At 44.1% G+C, this 16,927-nt stretch overlaps 1 protein-coding gene across 4 annotated transcripts in view; it reads right to left on the bottom strand.

Annotated features, from left to right (window-relative positions):
• Window positions 1-16,927, bottom strand: part of PSME4 (proteasome activator subunit 4) — an 81,513-nt gene that overhangs the window by 26,660 nt on the left and 37,926 nt on the right. For all 4 annotated transcript variants that reach the window (XM_083604759.1, XM_083604758.1, XM_083604761.1 and 1 more), the window contains 12 exons: window positions 12,403-12,470; window positions 11,264-11,479; window positions 8,932-9,089; window positions 7,059-7,154; window positions 5,486-5,541; window positions 4,652-4,708; window positions 4,351-4,406; window positions 4,165-4,263; window positions 3,281-3,343; window positions 3,032-3,127; window positions 2,224-2,355; window positions 723-932 (listed from right to left, as the gene is read on the bottom strand). In XM_083604759.1, the coding sequence (XP_083460885.1) occupies window positions 723-932; window positions 2,224-2,355; window positions 3,032-3,127; window positions 3,281-3,343; window positions 4,165-4,263; window positions 4,351-4,406; window positions 4,652-4,708; window positions 5,486-5,541; window positions 7,059-7,154; window positions 8,932-9,089; window positions 11,264-11,479; window positions 12,403-12,470 (1,307 nt within the window). The remainder of the gene's footprint in view (window positions 1-722; window positions 933-2,223; window positions 2,356-3,031; window positions 3,128-3,280; window positions 3,344-4,164; window positions 4,264-4,350; window positions 4,407-4,651; window positions 4,709-5,485; window positions 5,542-7,058; window positions 7,155-8,931; window positions 9,090-11,263; window positions 11,480-12,402; window positions 12,471-16,927) is intronic.

Here is a 16,927-nt window from a genome sequence, read left to right on the forward strand (position 1 = left end):
ATTCACCACTGCTGCATGTACCTGGGTGTTCAGCTATGTGCTTCCCACAGTATCTGGGCTGTGAGTTCCATGGTAAATGCAGACAGGGCTTTAAAGTGTGGTCCTCATACATGCCTCTTCACAGGTCCCTGTGGTATTTCCCTCTGCTTTTTAACAAAAAAGGCTCCCAGAGCGGGTTACAAAGATCTGCTGATCCGTCACCCATGAAAACGCAGCAATTGCCTGCTGCTTTGAGCTGGAAGCTCCTTGACTGTAGCACATCCATTCCATAGCAAGCCCTGCACCAGATGTAAGTCTATTTGGCCCATTTTGTGCATTACCACTGGCAGCACAATCATCCAGCAGGAACACAAAAACCGTGTGGGGTCTATTCTGGATGGTAAATCAGTTATGAGGAGCAGCTGGTACACATTTCTCCGCTGGCATACTGTCCCGAGCCCACAGTTTCACGAATCCTGTGGGAGCTGCTAAATTTTTGTACACAAAAATTACTTGGTTGCCTAGCATGCAAACAGTTTTTATTCATCACTCTCTGCCAGCATAACGTTGGAAGAAGAATGAATGAAGCACCACCGTGAACCCAGTTCAATTGGCCCTGGCGGCCCACCCTCAAGACTTGCACATGCCGCTACTGGCTTCCAGGATCATCATGCAACCGCTGGCAATCCCTTCATCCAGTTATTCCTAACAGTTGCTTAGTGAGGTAGATCTTTCATGCTTACTGTAAAATCCAATCCTATTGTTTCATACTGCCGATGAATCTTCTCTGCAAGGTCATCAAATAGTCGGACTATGGATGGTTTTTCCAGAGACATTGCTTTGCTAAGTCCAGAAGAGACTATTGCAGGCCAGGTTTGCACAATGCAGTCCCAGTCATGAAGATTTGCCAGACACACCCCACTGTGGTTTCCAAGAAGGCAATACAAGGCACCCTACAGAAAAGAGGTTTGAGGGCACATTTATTAACCTAGAATTGATTGTATAGCTTCAAAGAACTGCAGGAAAGTATGTGTACTGTTAGGTGCCTACAGAGTCGTCTATACAGTTGTCATTTCAGAAACACTAATTTAAGTGATTTATTCTATGAGGCAGCGGCAAGGAAAAGTTCCTGCATCATTTTACCTAACAGTAAATATGCAGCATACTCAATAGGGACAGGGTTCCTAATGTGCCCCATCAGCAGAAGCCCTGTGCAAGGACTTCTGCTTGTGTAACAGGGCTCCCACCACTCCACATGCCCAAAATTGGCTTTTGGGGGGGAGGGGTTTGAGAAAATCTCCAGAATAATGTTCAGGGGGATCATTCTATCTGGCAAGCTGCAATGTTTGCAGAACCGAATGTCCGTAACACCATGATGCTGAATTACACCCCATACGCTTCTGACATTACGTTTTAAAAGCAGCTCTTTCATCTTAGAAGCACTTGCTTCACTCTTCCAAGGCTGCAGACACAATGCAGAAGCTTGTTCCTTTAAGCTATTGCTCTGCATTCAGATAATATTCTTCTTCACAACTAACTAAATGGAAAAGAGGAGATATTTGCAGTTGCACGTCTCTCAATCCCATAAGCCCCCAACTAATGCAAAAAGTTAAGGGAACACAGTTAATGGAATGAATGTGGTTTTAAAGAATTGGTTGTTTTCCTCATGTTGTTTTCCTTGTCATCCCATTTTCCTCTTTGGCATGTTTTATATTGTATCTCGTGAAAGCCACTCTGGGCTTCATATTTTCAGCTGAACAGCAGAGTAAAAATAATAAATAAACTCCCCTTTACTGAAACGTTGTTCCAGTCCTTTTGTTACCACATCCAATCTAATGCATTTCATAACTAAGGGTTTAACTAAATAAGGAAGACTAAGGTCCTTGAGCCCATTCTACTGGATAAAAACTCCACCCTCCCATCTCACCCCACATTCAAACCAGTCCATGTTACAATGATTTAGAAAGGTGTCTGTGCTCAGGGTTTGCAGAAGGTATTAATAAAACGGCAGTCTCTGAAGAACGTGGGAAACACATTAGATTCAGGGGAGAAGGCAAGTCTTCGGTGCACTGACATTAGTGTCATTTGTTTTTCATGATTACTGCAATTCACTACATACTGCTACTTACAAGTCACGCCACCACTTCAAAGTCATGCTAGCACAACTTCACAAGCCCGTTAATATGTGCATCCCATAATACAAAACAGGAGCCCGTGAAGAGACTGAAGAAGTGCCTGGCTTACTTTAAACTGCTGCTGGGTGACATCGTGCCCATCTGGCCGCAAAAACTCCAGAACCAAAGGAATGATGTCCCTGCAACAGAAGTTGTAAGTCCCCAGGGCTGTGAAGAACGCATGCTGAGCTTTGTTTCTGACCTAAAGAAACAACAAACACAGACAGTTGCACAAAAGCTGAAGACAGGAACGATAAACTTCAATTAATGAATGTTTCTCCGCACTTGCTTGCGTTTCAGGCTGACTCCTGGCATTTTATGAGTCTCCCCCTTTGGATTATGCCATGAGGGACAGGAACCACTAAGCCATTAGCCCAGGCTTCCCCAAACTCGGCCCTCCATATGTTTTTGGCCTACAACTCCCCTGATTCCTAGCTAGCAGGACCAGTGGTCAGGGATGATGGGAATTGTAGTCTCAAAACATCTGGAGGGCTGAGTTTGAGGAAGCCTGCATTAGCCAAGCATCTGCAGAGGAGGAGAAGGGCAATCCCTATGCCATGTGAATGGAACTGCCCATCTCCCCCCTTTTTTTTCAACAGCTTTCGGGGTGTCCTGGTTTTTACTTTTTGAAATATGGCAAACCCTAACAGAGCTGGCGTCATTGCTCCTGACGAGAATGGCAGTGGTTGAAAAAGTGGCCAGTCTTTTGCCAAACCGAAAGAGTATCACTGACAATAAGAAAGCCAGCACACAGTGCCTTTGCGTAGGTTTTTGCCCTAAAAACAGAACAGAACCGTATTACCTGCAAACACCAGTTTGAAAGCCAACCCCATTAACACCCTGACTGCAGAAAATGGACAGACCCAACATATGCTTACCTGGCCATATGAACTTGTGGACAAACGCAGGAGGTCTCTGATCAAGTCTTGGTGTACTTTTTTATACTCACAGCCTTCAACAGTGAGTGTTCTTAGCTAAACAGAAAAGGCTACATTAGAATACATGTGCATTTGTGTGTGTTCACGTTATAAATGTAAGGAACATGCGTAAACAACAAGGCTTCAACTTTTTTTCAAATTCGAAGGTAACCAACAAGCAAACACTGGTTGTAAAGAAAGGCACATTACCTCGTGCTGCAACATGACTCTGTCAATCAGCAGTGCTCTGATATGCTGTTTTTTGCCTTGAAGCTGAAAACAAGCAAGCAAACCCGTTAAGTACATGAAAACAGTTATACATGTTCGAAATCAGCTTCCTGCTTTTTCCTCATTTTCTCAGTTTGTCTTTCTCAGTATGTCCTACTGGTTAGCAACAAAGAAAACCCTATTCAAAGATGGCAACTCGCAGGTGAGATCATCAGCTGCTGCTTTACAGTGTCTAACACTGACAGAGCAACAGGAGCTCACCCCGTCGTGCCGATTCGAACCGCCAACCTTCTGACCAGCAAGCCCAAGAGGCTCAGTGGTTTAGAACACAGCAGCACCTGCTCCCCCTTTACTGCCCTTCAAGTGCATACAGTTGGGCAAATTTTCTCAGAAAATGTGTCCTGTTTCACAATGGGTTTGCTGCAATGATTGGCAGCTGTGCAATTAACAGCTGTTTAATTCAGCATCAACCTCCTATTCAAGTGATGGCCAAACTTGGCCCTCCAGCTGTTTTTGGACTACAACTCCCATCATCCCTAGCTAACAGGGCCAAGTATAACTATTGCACAACTACTATATTCCTACCCCACCCCCACCCCTGCTCCCCTGACTTCTGAATGTGGTTCATTTATTCTGAAAGATTGTATGACAACATCCTGACATTAATATGAATACATTTCTTTCAACAATGTGAACTGCTAGGATATTTTCCTGAATATCATTTGGGGTGGGGGGGGTTAGTGCTGAAAAAATTACCTCAATTTGCTTCGTAAACAATTAATATTGTTAAGGTTCTATGTAGCCCATAATTTCTTCCTGAAAGCTTCAGAAATGCTACTTAGGTTTAGATAGGCTAAAATACAAACCCTGTTCTCCATCGATTTTTTCACCAAGTTGAAGCTTTTCCATCGGGAATCAAACTCATGCTTGTGTGACCCTTGGAAATGTAAAAGGTCCCCAATGATCTGCAAAACAAGAACTTGCATTATATAGAGCAAATCCACCTGCCCAGCTTAAAATGTTAGAAAACATGCCAGACGTTATGGCTTTACCTTTATGATGAGAAACAAAGACTTTGTATCATCCTCCGAGTGGTCAAGTATATAATCTATCATGATAGAAAGGAAAATCCAATTCAGTAGGACAACTTAAAAGTGTTAGTTCATACACTACTGGACACTTTATTTGAGCTCAAATGCTTTATATATGAATGGAAGCAGTCGTAAATCGTGACTGACTGTTTATTATGTTTCCACTTCCATCGCCAAAATTAGATTTTAAATCTGCATTGAACTACAAACCTTAAGTCATAGTACGGGTGCAGGAGGACAAAATGACTAAAAATGCACTTACGTAGCAGCTTCCTTGTGATTTTGCTGATGGATTCCCTGTAATTCGCTCTTGACAGATCTAGATAAGGTAAGACCAGTCGTTACTTATAGTAACATTACTTTTAGCTCTACATTACATGATGCTGCAAGATGCAGGTCACTGGAAAGCAGACATGCCAAAATAAACACAAAGGCAGATTTCATCGAACAGTACTAGATGGAGGGCATGAAAGGATCCATACAAACACACATACACGCATGCCTATGTTCATTAGGCATATATTTACACACACACACACACACACACACACTATCTCCAGTGCACACATGTCCCTGGTATGTAAACAGGAACTTCCCCATCCTTTTCAGTGTCCGATATAAAGCCACACATGTACATCTAGGTGTCCCAAATACTGGAGTAATTCAGGCCGATTAGCTTTTGTACTGGTAAAAGGTAAAGGTAAAGGGACCCCTGACCATTAGGTCCAGTCGTGACCGACTCTGGGGTTGTGGCGCTCATCTCGTTTTATTGGCCGAGGGAGCCAGCGTACAGCTTCCGGGTCATGTGGCCAGCATGACTAAGCCGCTTCTGGCGAACCAGAGCAGTGCATGGAAACGCTGTTTACCTTCCCGCCAGAGCGGTACCTATTTATCTACTTGCACTTTGACGTGCTTTTGAACTGCTAGGTGGGCAGAAGCAGGGACCGAGCAACGGGAGCTCACCCCGTCGCGGGGATTCGAACCGCCGACCTTCTGATCGGCAAGTCCTAGGCTCTGTGGTTTAACCCACAGCGCCACCCGCGTCCCTTTTTGTACTGGTACGCAACACAAAATACAAAATATGGAACCAACTTACCATAGTCAACACCAGTATAGAGTTTGATCTCTTCTAAAGACACTAGGCTTGGTACCCTGCAGGACATACAATGCATCCGCACCATTGAAACAAAACATCTGATGCACTTTCCCAAATGCGTTTAATCATTGTTAACATTTATGAAGGCTAAGAACAGCTGCTACTATGATTTTCTGTAATTGAATAAAAGGCTTAAGAAAGCTGGCAAGGACAGAGAGGCCAGGCCAGGCCAGGCTTCAGTTGCTGGGATTTCTGTATGTTACGTTTTATTGTTTTTAATGCTCGTGAGCCACTTTGGGGGTCCAAGAGACAGCACAAAAAACTTGGATAGACATCAGTTTTATAACACTTTTAATTAGTATTCATCTGTTGCTTGTTTTGCTTGCATTTTTAAATTTTACTTTATGTTTCTATTTTTTATAAACAAGCCTTAAAATTATTCATAAACAGCAGTTTATAAATGCATTTAAAAAAATCCCAATGATTCCCACAAGTTGTATTTTGGTGAGATGTTTGACCAGTTTAGGTCTACGGCAATAGGTATGTGCTAAATAAGGAAATTATGGCAGCACCTTTACAAGAAAGTTTTCTTCCATATGAGAAGCTTTCCCCCTTAGCTTGCTATGGGGTCTATTACTTATTACCTGCCACAGCTCAGTGAAGAAGAAGAAGAAGAGGAGTTTGGATTTGATATCCCGCCTTTCACTCCCTTTAAGGAGTCTCAAAGCGGCTAACATTCTCCTTTCCCTTCCTCCCCCACAACAAACACTCTGTGAGGTGAGTGGGGCTGAGAGACTTCAGAGAAGTGTGACTAGCCCAAGGTCACCCAGCAGCTGCATGTGGAGGAGCGGAGACGCGAACCCGGTTCCCCAGATTATGAGACTACCGCTCTTAACCACTACACCACACTGGCTCTCCAGTGAGTGGACAGATGAACATTTGTGTAGGACAGACATCACTATATCCTTCAAATTCCCTGAGATAGCAACTACAAAACAGACACATAAATAGATTTCAAAAAGCTAAGTGCAGGAGGCATTATTTCTTTACGAGAAACCAATGTATGCTGCAATCCTATGCCCACTTACTTGGGAGTAAGTCCCACTGAACTCAATGGGGCTTACTTCTGAGCAGGCAGGAGGAAGAGCTTAGTTGGTTAGAGCATGGTGCTGATAATGCCAAGGTTGCAGGATCGATCCCCTTATGGGACATCTGCATATTCCTGCATTGCAGGGGGTTGGTCTAGATGATCTTCAGGAATTCCTTTCAACTGTAGGGTTCTATGTATAGACTGAACCATCAGTTATTCAGTGGCTTTGGTCAGGAGAAAGTTTTCAACCACCCAGTGCGAAGAGAACTTGCTGATGAAAAGCAGAGCTTCAAAACACTGTGACTCTCTCTCTCTGACTAGTCACTATAGGATGTATTGGGCGTTCAGAGTACATATGACTTTAGAGTAAAACTAATACAAGTTTTACACAATCCTTTGTGACATCGACAAGTATCAGCCTGTGATTTTTTTCTCTAGGCCACTCTACATGTGCATTACCTGTGCAAAACCAAGTTTACTTACAGGTGATCTACTCTGTTTCCTTTCAGAGGTGGCAGAATGTTTCCGGACCCGATCAGGCAATTGTGTACTATAGAAAGACACTGCTGCACATCATCTCTGAAAGCAAATGTTAAATGTATTTCAGTATTTAAGGTAAGCAAACCTAGTTTTAGGTGGAGAGAGGGTTATTTGCAGACATGCCCACTAGAGGGTACTCTTGGGTAATCACGCAATTCCTGAATCCCAGAAGTCTGGAAAATATGACTATTGCAGTTACAGACTCATTTATAGCACAGTGCATCATCTCCCAGATCCGAATCGCACACACAACCCACACACCCCAGCAACAACTGAATTTTAAAAGAGCACTGGAGATTTTTCAAACTTAAGTTGCTGGAGGGTTATGTGATCTCCCAAGGGGACTGCAGCGTGCAGGGACTGGCAGGATGAGTTGTGAGAGGTACATGCTGGGGAAAACCCCAGGGAAGGAAGGCTTAAGAGCCAGGGAAGAGATGAGGGGACACAGAAGAGAGGTCAGCCGGAGAAGATTGGGAGAAGGTGCTGGATGCTGGAGTAGCAACAGGGTTTAGAGAGCAGGAAGAGCCTGTGACAGGGAGCAGTTCAGACCTTGAGGCTGAAGAGGAGGAGGGGGTTCAAGAGGCAGCTGAAGGATCCCTCCTCCTGCTGCAACAAGTTTGCCGCTCCACCCCACCCCGCTCCAAGAATGCATGGAATAATCAGGAGGGCAGGACAGAAGCCAGAGGTGCGCAAATGCAGTTTAATCCAGGCAAGGAGGAGCCTTGTGGAGAGATGTGGAAGGCAGGGACCTTCATTCCTGGCAACTGCTCCAATGGGGCAAGAGCTACTGGGAAAGGTCGCCGAGTTGTAGATCCGTTTCCTTTAATAAGAAGTAAACTTCACTGACACCTGGCTCTCTCTCTCTTCATGCTGACCTGCATCTGGCTCCAGCCCTGACAGGAGAATTGTGTTAACCCTTCCCCCTCCAGATGCAACACCACTCTGAACCTGCCGCACGGGCGGCAACGAGCTTGAAAATATTGTCCCACTGACTCCAAGGGAGGCAGTTCTCAAGCCTAATTGCCACACTGGAGGGCAGGGCAAGCAGAGGATAGGGATGCCCTGAGAGCCACATCTGGCCCACTGCTCAGAGGTTTCCCACCTCTAGTTACTTAAGAGTGTAAGCTTTGTTGAGAAAATACACATAGCAGCATAAACAGGAAACTTGATTTAAATCAACTAGGTACTAGCAAGCTCCATGATTGAGCAGAGATTAGAACCTGGATCTCGTTTACCTGGACAGGTATATTCACACTAAACCACACTGGCTCCCTATATAGGGTCGCATTTAACAAAGTCATCCTATGATCGAACTTATGCAGAACAGATTTTGGGGTGGGGAGTGCAGGGGGCAAAGGGGAAGCTTCGTTCTTTAAGTGGAAGTCCTTGCTTGGACCCATTATGTGGACGCTCCAGTTCAAACCGGGAGCCACACACAATGCATTACAGGAGGGCATTTCACAGGCTACATTTTTGATATGCAGGTACAAATGTTCTGAACTGGTATGTCCTCACCTCAACTACAAAATCACCAGGACGACTTCGGCAAGCCAAAATCTTCAAGAATCAAGGTGAAACACATTCGCACAACAGATGAGCAAATGTGTACCAGCAAATAACTGCGTACGCCAAGAAGCTGAATTGGCTGAACTGCGCAATAAAGATGTGTTTGCAACCACATCAGGTTTGCAGAACACCCACCAAGCCCCTCCGTAAGCTGCCAGCCAGTCTACCTGTCCAAATATTGCCAACCCAAAATGCGCCTGTCTGATAAACTCTTGAGAAAAACCCAACCACTAGATACACTTCTACGAACCTGGACATTTCAAGATTTCCATCTGCATAGCTTTCTAGCTTGTCAAGTTCCGGCTGCAGAAAAGAATCCAGCAACTCAAAGGAAAAAGCGATCTCTTCGGCTGAAGGAACATGCCATTGGATGTCAAGTTTCCATAGATCCCCAGGCTTCCCCCAGTCCTGCAAACACAAGAGAAGAGTGCGCATTTTGCACTTAGTGAGAATGGTAAACATATCACATGTTACACATGAGGGTAATATTTACTATAGACAAAAGAGGGTTGGCACCAGGTGCCCTGGGCAAGAGGAATGCATCACACACAAAAATATCTTAGAAGGTAACAGTTTGGGATAACTGAGAGGAGAGCCTTGCAGCAAATTTTGAAAATAAAGCTCACTAGCAACCTTTTTCGGCCCTTCTGGACAGCCTTCCAATGGCCACATGAAAGTGGTGGGAGGGAAAATAGGCAAAACTGAGTGGAGCTAATAATTTAAATGTTATCTTTGTATAGTAGGCTCCACCTCCCAGAGAAACAAACAAGAGGCATGTTCAAGGACATGTTCCAGCCAGAATAATGTTCTCAGACTTTGGAACTGCCTCCCCAGAAAAGTTAGACTGGCTCCCTCCTTGTGGTCCTTCCACCAGCAGATGAATCCTTTTTTGTTCCAATACGCTTTGAGGAACTGACTGCTTTTAACTGCCTTTATTGTAATTATTCATATGATTTTTATAGATTCTATGTATGTATGTGGTTTTACTTCTAACAATGTTTAATTGCTTTAAATTATTGCTTTTTCTATGATTTTAGTGGCTCTCATTTTTATATGTGAGCTGCCTTGAGTCCCATCAGGGAAAAGGGTGGGGCATAAACAAACAAATAGTGCAATTTTCATCAAGGACCAAAAAGCAGGCAACCAGTCCTTGAGTTTTTCAACCAGTCCTTGAGACTTTTCAAGAGACAAGCAGGCCCCTCAATTGCCAGGTTTCAGCCAGTCCAAGGTAGCATCAATTATTTTTCATAAACACTGCTGCCTAGTTGACAACACGGTTACTGCCCACATATTAAAAACAGTAACTTATTGCCACCTGTTTTTAGTTCCAGTGAGAACCAATGTTGCTGTCCTTTATTTTGATTTATTATTCTTTTGTGTTTTAATATCATGCTCCACTGTTTCTTCCTTGGGCGTCAACCATTTTTCCACAAAAAAAGTATCAAATGTAACAGGTATTTTAGGACTGTACAAAATAACCACCAACGGCTAAAGTTGTTGGACATGGGAGATGATTTCAGATTCGGCTGCCATGAACCCACTGTGGCCTAACACAGTAAGCAGGTTTGCCCTATGTTTTTCGTACTGACAAGCAGTCCTAACCATCTTTGGACATGCACTCACACCGGCAGCGTGTAAAACCTGACAATCATGCCGGGAACGATGCCAACATAATGGTGAAAACTGCTCCTGTCTATACTGATTACATTACACATGCCTAGGAATGATCTGGACTGCGAAGATGGACAAAAGGTTATCACTTGAATCGATGAAAATTAACCGGAGCCAGCTTTTGATTTGCACCCTAAAGTTGTGTATGAAATTGGGCGCTCCAAGCAGCTTCACAGGTTACAAGACCAATAGGTGCACTTTGTGTATACAGTCGTACCTCGGAAGTCGAACAGAATCCGTTCCAGAAGTCAGTTCGACTTCCAAAATGTTCGGGAACCAAGGTGCAGCTTCCGATGGGCTGCACGAAGCTCCTGCAGTCCATCAGAAGCCGCAATGGACGTTCGGGTTCCAAAGAACGTTTGCAAACCGGGACAATCACTTCCGGATTTGCGGCATCCGGGAGCCAAAACGTTCGTCTTGCAAGGCATTCAACTTCCGACTGTACTGCGGAGTACAATACAATACACAAGAAGAAATCTTTGATTGACAGTATGCTGCATATAACTTCAATGGAGAACTGGCACACATGCAGTAAAAGAGGTTGCATCCTTTTCACACACTGTGGAGAACAGTGCAGAGACATCGTTTGAGGCAGCCCCTAGATAATGAGCTGATCGACAATGCATTTAACATTAAACTTTCACTTCTAGAGACTGTTTTTTTGGGTGCATTAAAATGCCCATTCCCTTGAGGTGGCATGTGCTAGAGAGAGCAAAAGCATAAACATAAAATTTCTGTTAAAGATTGGCACTGCATCTTTCAATTACACTTTCCATAGCTGCTGGGGGTTAGGTGAATCCTCAGATAAACGCAAATAAAATAATAGTTTAGAATTTTTTTGAGAGAAAGAGAAAGAGAGAGAGGTGGGGGGAAGGGGAATTCTCTAATCCTAAGTAAGTTAAAATCCTTGCCTTGATAGGAAAGTATTCAGAAAGAGGCTTGTCAAAGCCACCTGGCACACTGCAGTATTCTGTGGGGTAGATAAGTGTAGCAGAACGAAGAAGGTGGTGCAGTAGGTTACAAGACAGAATGTAACCCTGCTTACAGGTTAAATGGAGGGTTCGCTGTAGAATCTTCAAAAGCTGCTCCCTGTACGGCAGCAACTTCTTCCCATCCACACGAGTGATCTAGCCAAAGAGTTGAAACATTGGAAATTAAATATATCATCAACAAAATAGGAACGCGACACACAGGAACGCAAGCTCTGGAAGAGAAAATCAATGCATCTTTTGCATTTTGAGCGCCGCAGCTACTCTAAATAGGACCCAGGTACCAACCCAGCCCCACCAAAAGTGCCCGTTGCAAGTTTTGCTTGACTTTTTTTGGAGCCCTTTGCTCTTAACTGAATCTGTCTGCCTCTCAGGAACCCCCTGCAGCACCTGGAACTGCTCTTGGAACTTGGCTTTTGCATTGCCCCAAGGATTTGACTTCATACCCTGGCCAGACCTTGCCTTTTAGATTGCCCTCGTGCGTGAACTGAGGACTGCTAGCTTTGGCTAAAGCAGGACAACCCCACCTGCCAACTGCATGTATGCCGTTTTGAGCATCTCGGTTTAACGGCTGGATATAAAGGTAAAGAAGAAGAAGAAGAAAGTGAATTTCCAAAGGAAATCCGTCGCAATGGGCTGAAGGAAAAGGGTGTGGCAATGACAAGTTTTCATGTGCCATTATGTTCCCCACAGAATGAACATCTGGGAGCAATGCTGCAGCTGCTGTTTTCCTACTTAAAGCCTTGCAGCTGCAACCTTGATAGGGAAGCTTTTGTCTCCCCGCTCGTCCTTCAGGATAAAATAAGGATCTAGCTGTCACTGCTCAAAACAGGACAGCAGGCACTGCACTGGGGTAATCTGACACAACACTTTCCACTCTGTCTAGACAGTTTATTCTCAGTCACAATGCTCACAGGCTTCCCCCTGTGTATACATCACATAGAAGGTTCTGCATAGAAAAGCATTTATTTAAAAGTACTCGGGGTTTTTTACCGGAACTAAGTATGGATCAAGTACACATTTGGAAAATAAAGCATTAAAAGTAGCATTCTCCATAATACCTCCGACAGAAGCTGAAGGTTCCAGAGGAGCTCTTTATCTAACTCTTCATCACGCAAGACATCATCATCTGGAAAAGAAAAACATCAAGTCCTAATGTGTTTCCACTTTCATCAACAATTTCTTATGGTCAACATAACAAGTTGTTGTTTTAAAAAAATGCATATTCATGGTTTTTGAACAGAATGGAAAGAAGCCCACCAACAAATCACGTAACAGAGATGTGGATGCAAAGGCAACACATGATACGATGGTGGTTTTGAGGGGATCTCTTGTAAAAATTATAGCTATACATAGGGTTGTACGCCTTGAATCCAGGTTTTTGAACAAACTAGCAACACTGGAAAGCACTAAATTTGTGATTATTATTTTTGTACAGTTAAGCCAATGAAGGCCGATGTGATCTGTGATTTGATTTGCCAGCGTGGGTGGGTGTGCAGAACCGCCCCCCCAAATCTTCAAAAGGACCCATTTCACTGGATCCGGCATGTGTAGTCACTTTCTCTCTGGCATACAAGCAATTCCTTTCGTGACTCCGGCAGCACCACACTTCCAAGGCCCCATCCCACCCCACCCCCGGTTTTCCTTTCCCCTGTCTCCCAGATCCCTTTCCCTCCCTACTTTCTCAGTTGCTTAGGTACTGATCCGAGCCTAGAAAAGCAAAAGAATGAGTGCTGGCTTCTTCCCCAACTTCCTCCTCCAGCAAAATGAACTTTCTGCGGCGAGGGGGAGAGGTAGCCGCACTTATCGCCTCATAGCAAAGAGGACGGTGACAGGATTCACAGACATCAGGTGAAGTCCTCAAGGGCACCCACTGTGCCTGCAGGCACGACAATGGCAACTCAAACCTTAGAAACTGAACAAGCACAGTTAAAGGCAAAGCTCATGGTTGTTTCGGGCAAAGACTCTGTGTGGATAGCTTTGGTTTTAATTTGTGTACTGAAGTCTCTCTTTCCTACAAAGCCCCCGAACAAATGCATTCCCGCCCCCCACCCCCATTAGGTTCAACATACATAATCCAAATGAAATTAGAAACTGCTTCCAGAGGTACTTTAAACAATTATACTCACAAGGGCCACAGAAAGAAATGGACATAGACCGATTTTTGAAGACAAATGGATTACAAAAAATCTCCCAAGAAAGTAAATTAATGTTGAACTATAAAATATCTGAACAGGAAGTAGAAGGTGCCATTCAAAATATGCAACTGGGCAAATCTCCAGGACCGGATGGGCTGACTTCTAGATATTATAGATCTTTGAGAGAGTGGTTAGTACAACCTTTGAAGGAAGTCTGCAATGAAATTCTGGAAGGGAAGAGGGCACCAGAGTCGTGGAAAGAGGCGTATATTACACTTATACCGAAAACAGAGACTGAAAAGACCCAGCTTAAGAACTACCGCCCTATATCGTTACTTAATGTGGATTACAAAATTTTTGCTGCTATTCTGGCCAAGAGATTGAAAAAAGTATTGATGGAAGAGATTCATAGAGATCAAGCGGGCTTTCTCCCGGGAAGACATTTGTCTGATAATTTGAGGAACATAATAGATATTTTGGAAAAATTAGAAGTGAATATAAACACTAAAGCAGTTCTGATATTTGTGGACGCGGAGAAAGCCTTTGACAATATCTCTTGGAGTTTTATGAAAAAGAACCTACAGGGGATGGGGGTAGGCCAAGGTTTTGAAAATGGTATAGGTGCAATATATTCTGAACAAAAGGCTAAATTAATTGTAAATAATGCGGTGACGCAATCTCCCTCTTCTACTGCCCAGAAGGCAGGTGGGGTGGGGGGAATGAGAACTTTAAAAAGGTGGGAGACTAAGGACTACTCAAAAACTGTTACTTATGAATGCAACAAACATGTGCTCACGTGTACATGTAGCACACCAGTACACTTGTCCTGGGACCAAGACTGGCTTGCAACTCTCTGTCAAAGGTATACTCGGTTATAATGCCAGGTTTGCCTCTGAAGACTGTGTGAAATGGCTTTCAAAGCACTTGTGTCTAACACGTTTCCTACTGTGTATTAAGACATCAAAAGGTAAAGGACCCCTGGACAGTTAAGTCCAGTCAAAGGCAACTACAGGGTTGCGGTGCTCATCTCACTTTTAGGCCGAGGGAGCCAACATTTGTCCACAGACAGCTTCCCGGTCATATGGCCAGCATGACTAAACCGCTTCCGGTGCAACGGGACACCGTGACAGAATGGGTACATGAATTAAGGAACTGGGAGCGGCTGCAGCTTTCTCCAGCATATAAACTGAGTGACAAACACGTTTGCTGCCACGTGGTGCACACACGACAGGAGCACTGTGAAGCAAAGATAAGGGTTCGAGGCAAGAAGTGCGGAACAGCTTATCCGAATCTCTTCCTTGCCCAGATGCTGCTTTGAAACTGAAACAAATGAAGTGCGTCTAAAGGACAGGTCCCAACCATGCTCGCTTTGCAAGCCAGTAAGGCAGGACCAAGAAGCAGCATCCAATAATCTGCTACCGTAAAATAAAAAAAAGGTGTGAGAACCCTTTTTTGGTTTTAGCTACAGTCACACTCAGCTAATCTTCTGGAATTACAGTAGTTTGGTATTTATTTGTTTTATTTATATATTGCCCTTCATCACTAGATCCTAGGGCAGTTAGGAAGGAAATACCATATTTTTCACTCTATAAGACGCACCAGACCATAAGACGCACCTAGTTTTTGGAACAGGAAAACAAGAAAAAAATATTCTGAATCTCAGAAGCCAGAACAACAAGAGGGATCGCTGCACAGAGAAAGCAGCGGTCCCTCTTGCTGTTCCGGCTTCTGGGATAGCTGCGCAGCCTGCATTCGCTCCATAAGACGCACACACATTTCCCCTTACTTTTTAGGAGGGAAAAAGTGAATCTTATAGAGCAAAAAATACGGTACACATGAAAACATGAAGTAAATGATGCCCGAGTGCAGGTGTGGTTAGAGTGCTGGATTTGAAATGTGGAGATCTATGTTAAAAATCCCAGTGGGTCACCTGGATCACTGGGTGAGCACGGGCCACGGGAGATTTCGAATCCTCACCTGCTTACAACAGGGGTTGTCGTGATAATAAAAATAGCAGGTGGAGCCATGTATATTGGCCTGAGCAGCTTGGGAAAACAGTGAAATATAAACATGCAAAATATCCTCCAGATAGCAGTAAGTTTTAAAAACAGGCAAACACAGAGGACTTCCGGGTTGGTGCCATTGTCTAATGGCGGATTCCCTCCGAGCTCCGGAGGGAATCGGCTCCGTAGCGTCTGGGTCTGGCCGCTGCGGCGAAGCGGGGACCCTTAAAATCACAGGCGCGGATGCCTGTGAACACAGAGACTCGGCGGGCACCATTTGCGCCCCCCCAATCCGCGACGGAGCCTTTTTAAAGGCTTCGGAACGGAGGCAGGGTAAGGCGTGGTGCTGAGAGTACTGCCTCGTCTACGGAGTGAAGCCGCAAGCCATTGACAGAGAGCGCCAACTTCTTCTAAGATCGATTGGATTCTAAAACATCAACCCGTGAGTAATACGGAGATTGGAACTTTAAAAAATTTCTTATTTTGGATTTGGAACGAGCGGGAAGGGGCTAAAAAGGAAGTCCACCCCCCCCCCTCTTGTAAACAACTTAAAGCAAAGGACTGGGCAGCTAAGGTCGAGAGAATCTGTTTCTTGCTTTTTTTAACAAAAGATCCTGACCTCACGGTCTGGACATTATAAGGAGATATTCTGGAGGATAAAAAGAATTTTGGGAGCTGAAACTACACCCCCCCCTAGACCCGGGAACGTCCGATGAGAAAGCCTGTTGCATGGAAGATTTTGACAGCTGTCAAGTGAGCTGCTAGTCAGCTAGTTGTCAGCTGGAAAAAGAGAACATTGTTTCTGCTGTTTTTGCTGGTTTATTCGGGATAACTTGTTGAAAATAAGGTTGATACAAAATAACTGGACTTTTGGTTTTTGAGCTGAAAGGAAGATCAAGGAATTAAATCCCCCTAGAGGGGTAACAAGGATACTACATTACAAAAATGGCTGGAGTGTCTAAATTCCAAGCAGAATTGGACAGAGCACTTGTTCTCTTGGGAAACTTACAAGATGAGTACGATGCTTTGTCTACAGAGGTATCGCTATTACATTGGACAGTAAACAACAGCTTGGAGTCTGATAAGGATTTGAAACAGGAAGCCTATTCAACTGAACAAATAAAGGAAACCGAAAGCGTAGACACGATGGAGCAATATGTTCTTTTTGAAGAAAACGAAGGAGGAGATGGAGGTTTGCAGGAGTCAAAGGAGAGCTACAATATGAGGCCTGACATGATGATAAAAAAGGACAATAAAAACTGGATGCGGAAAGCCTGGTTTGATTGGGAGTTTGGAAAATGGAGAGATCCTCTTTTGAGGAGATCTGAAGACCTGAGGATTATAAATTTGTTGAAGGTGGAAGCTGGAGCTGTGGGGACATTTGGATTTGAAAGAAATTTGAAACAAGAGTTGGAATACCCCATAGGCTTTGCTTCTGCTTTTAA

This window comes from Podarcis filfolensis (genome assembly GCF_964270895.1).
Source record: "Podarcis filfolensis genome assembly, chromosome: 3".
Lineage (NCBI taxonomy): Eukaryota > Metazoa > Chordata > Lepidosauria > Squamata > Lacertidae > Podarcis > Podarcis filfolensis.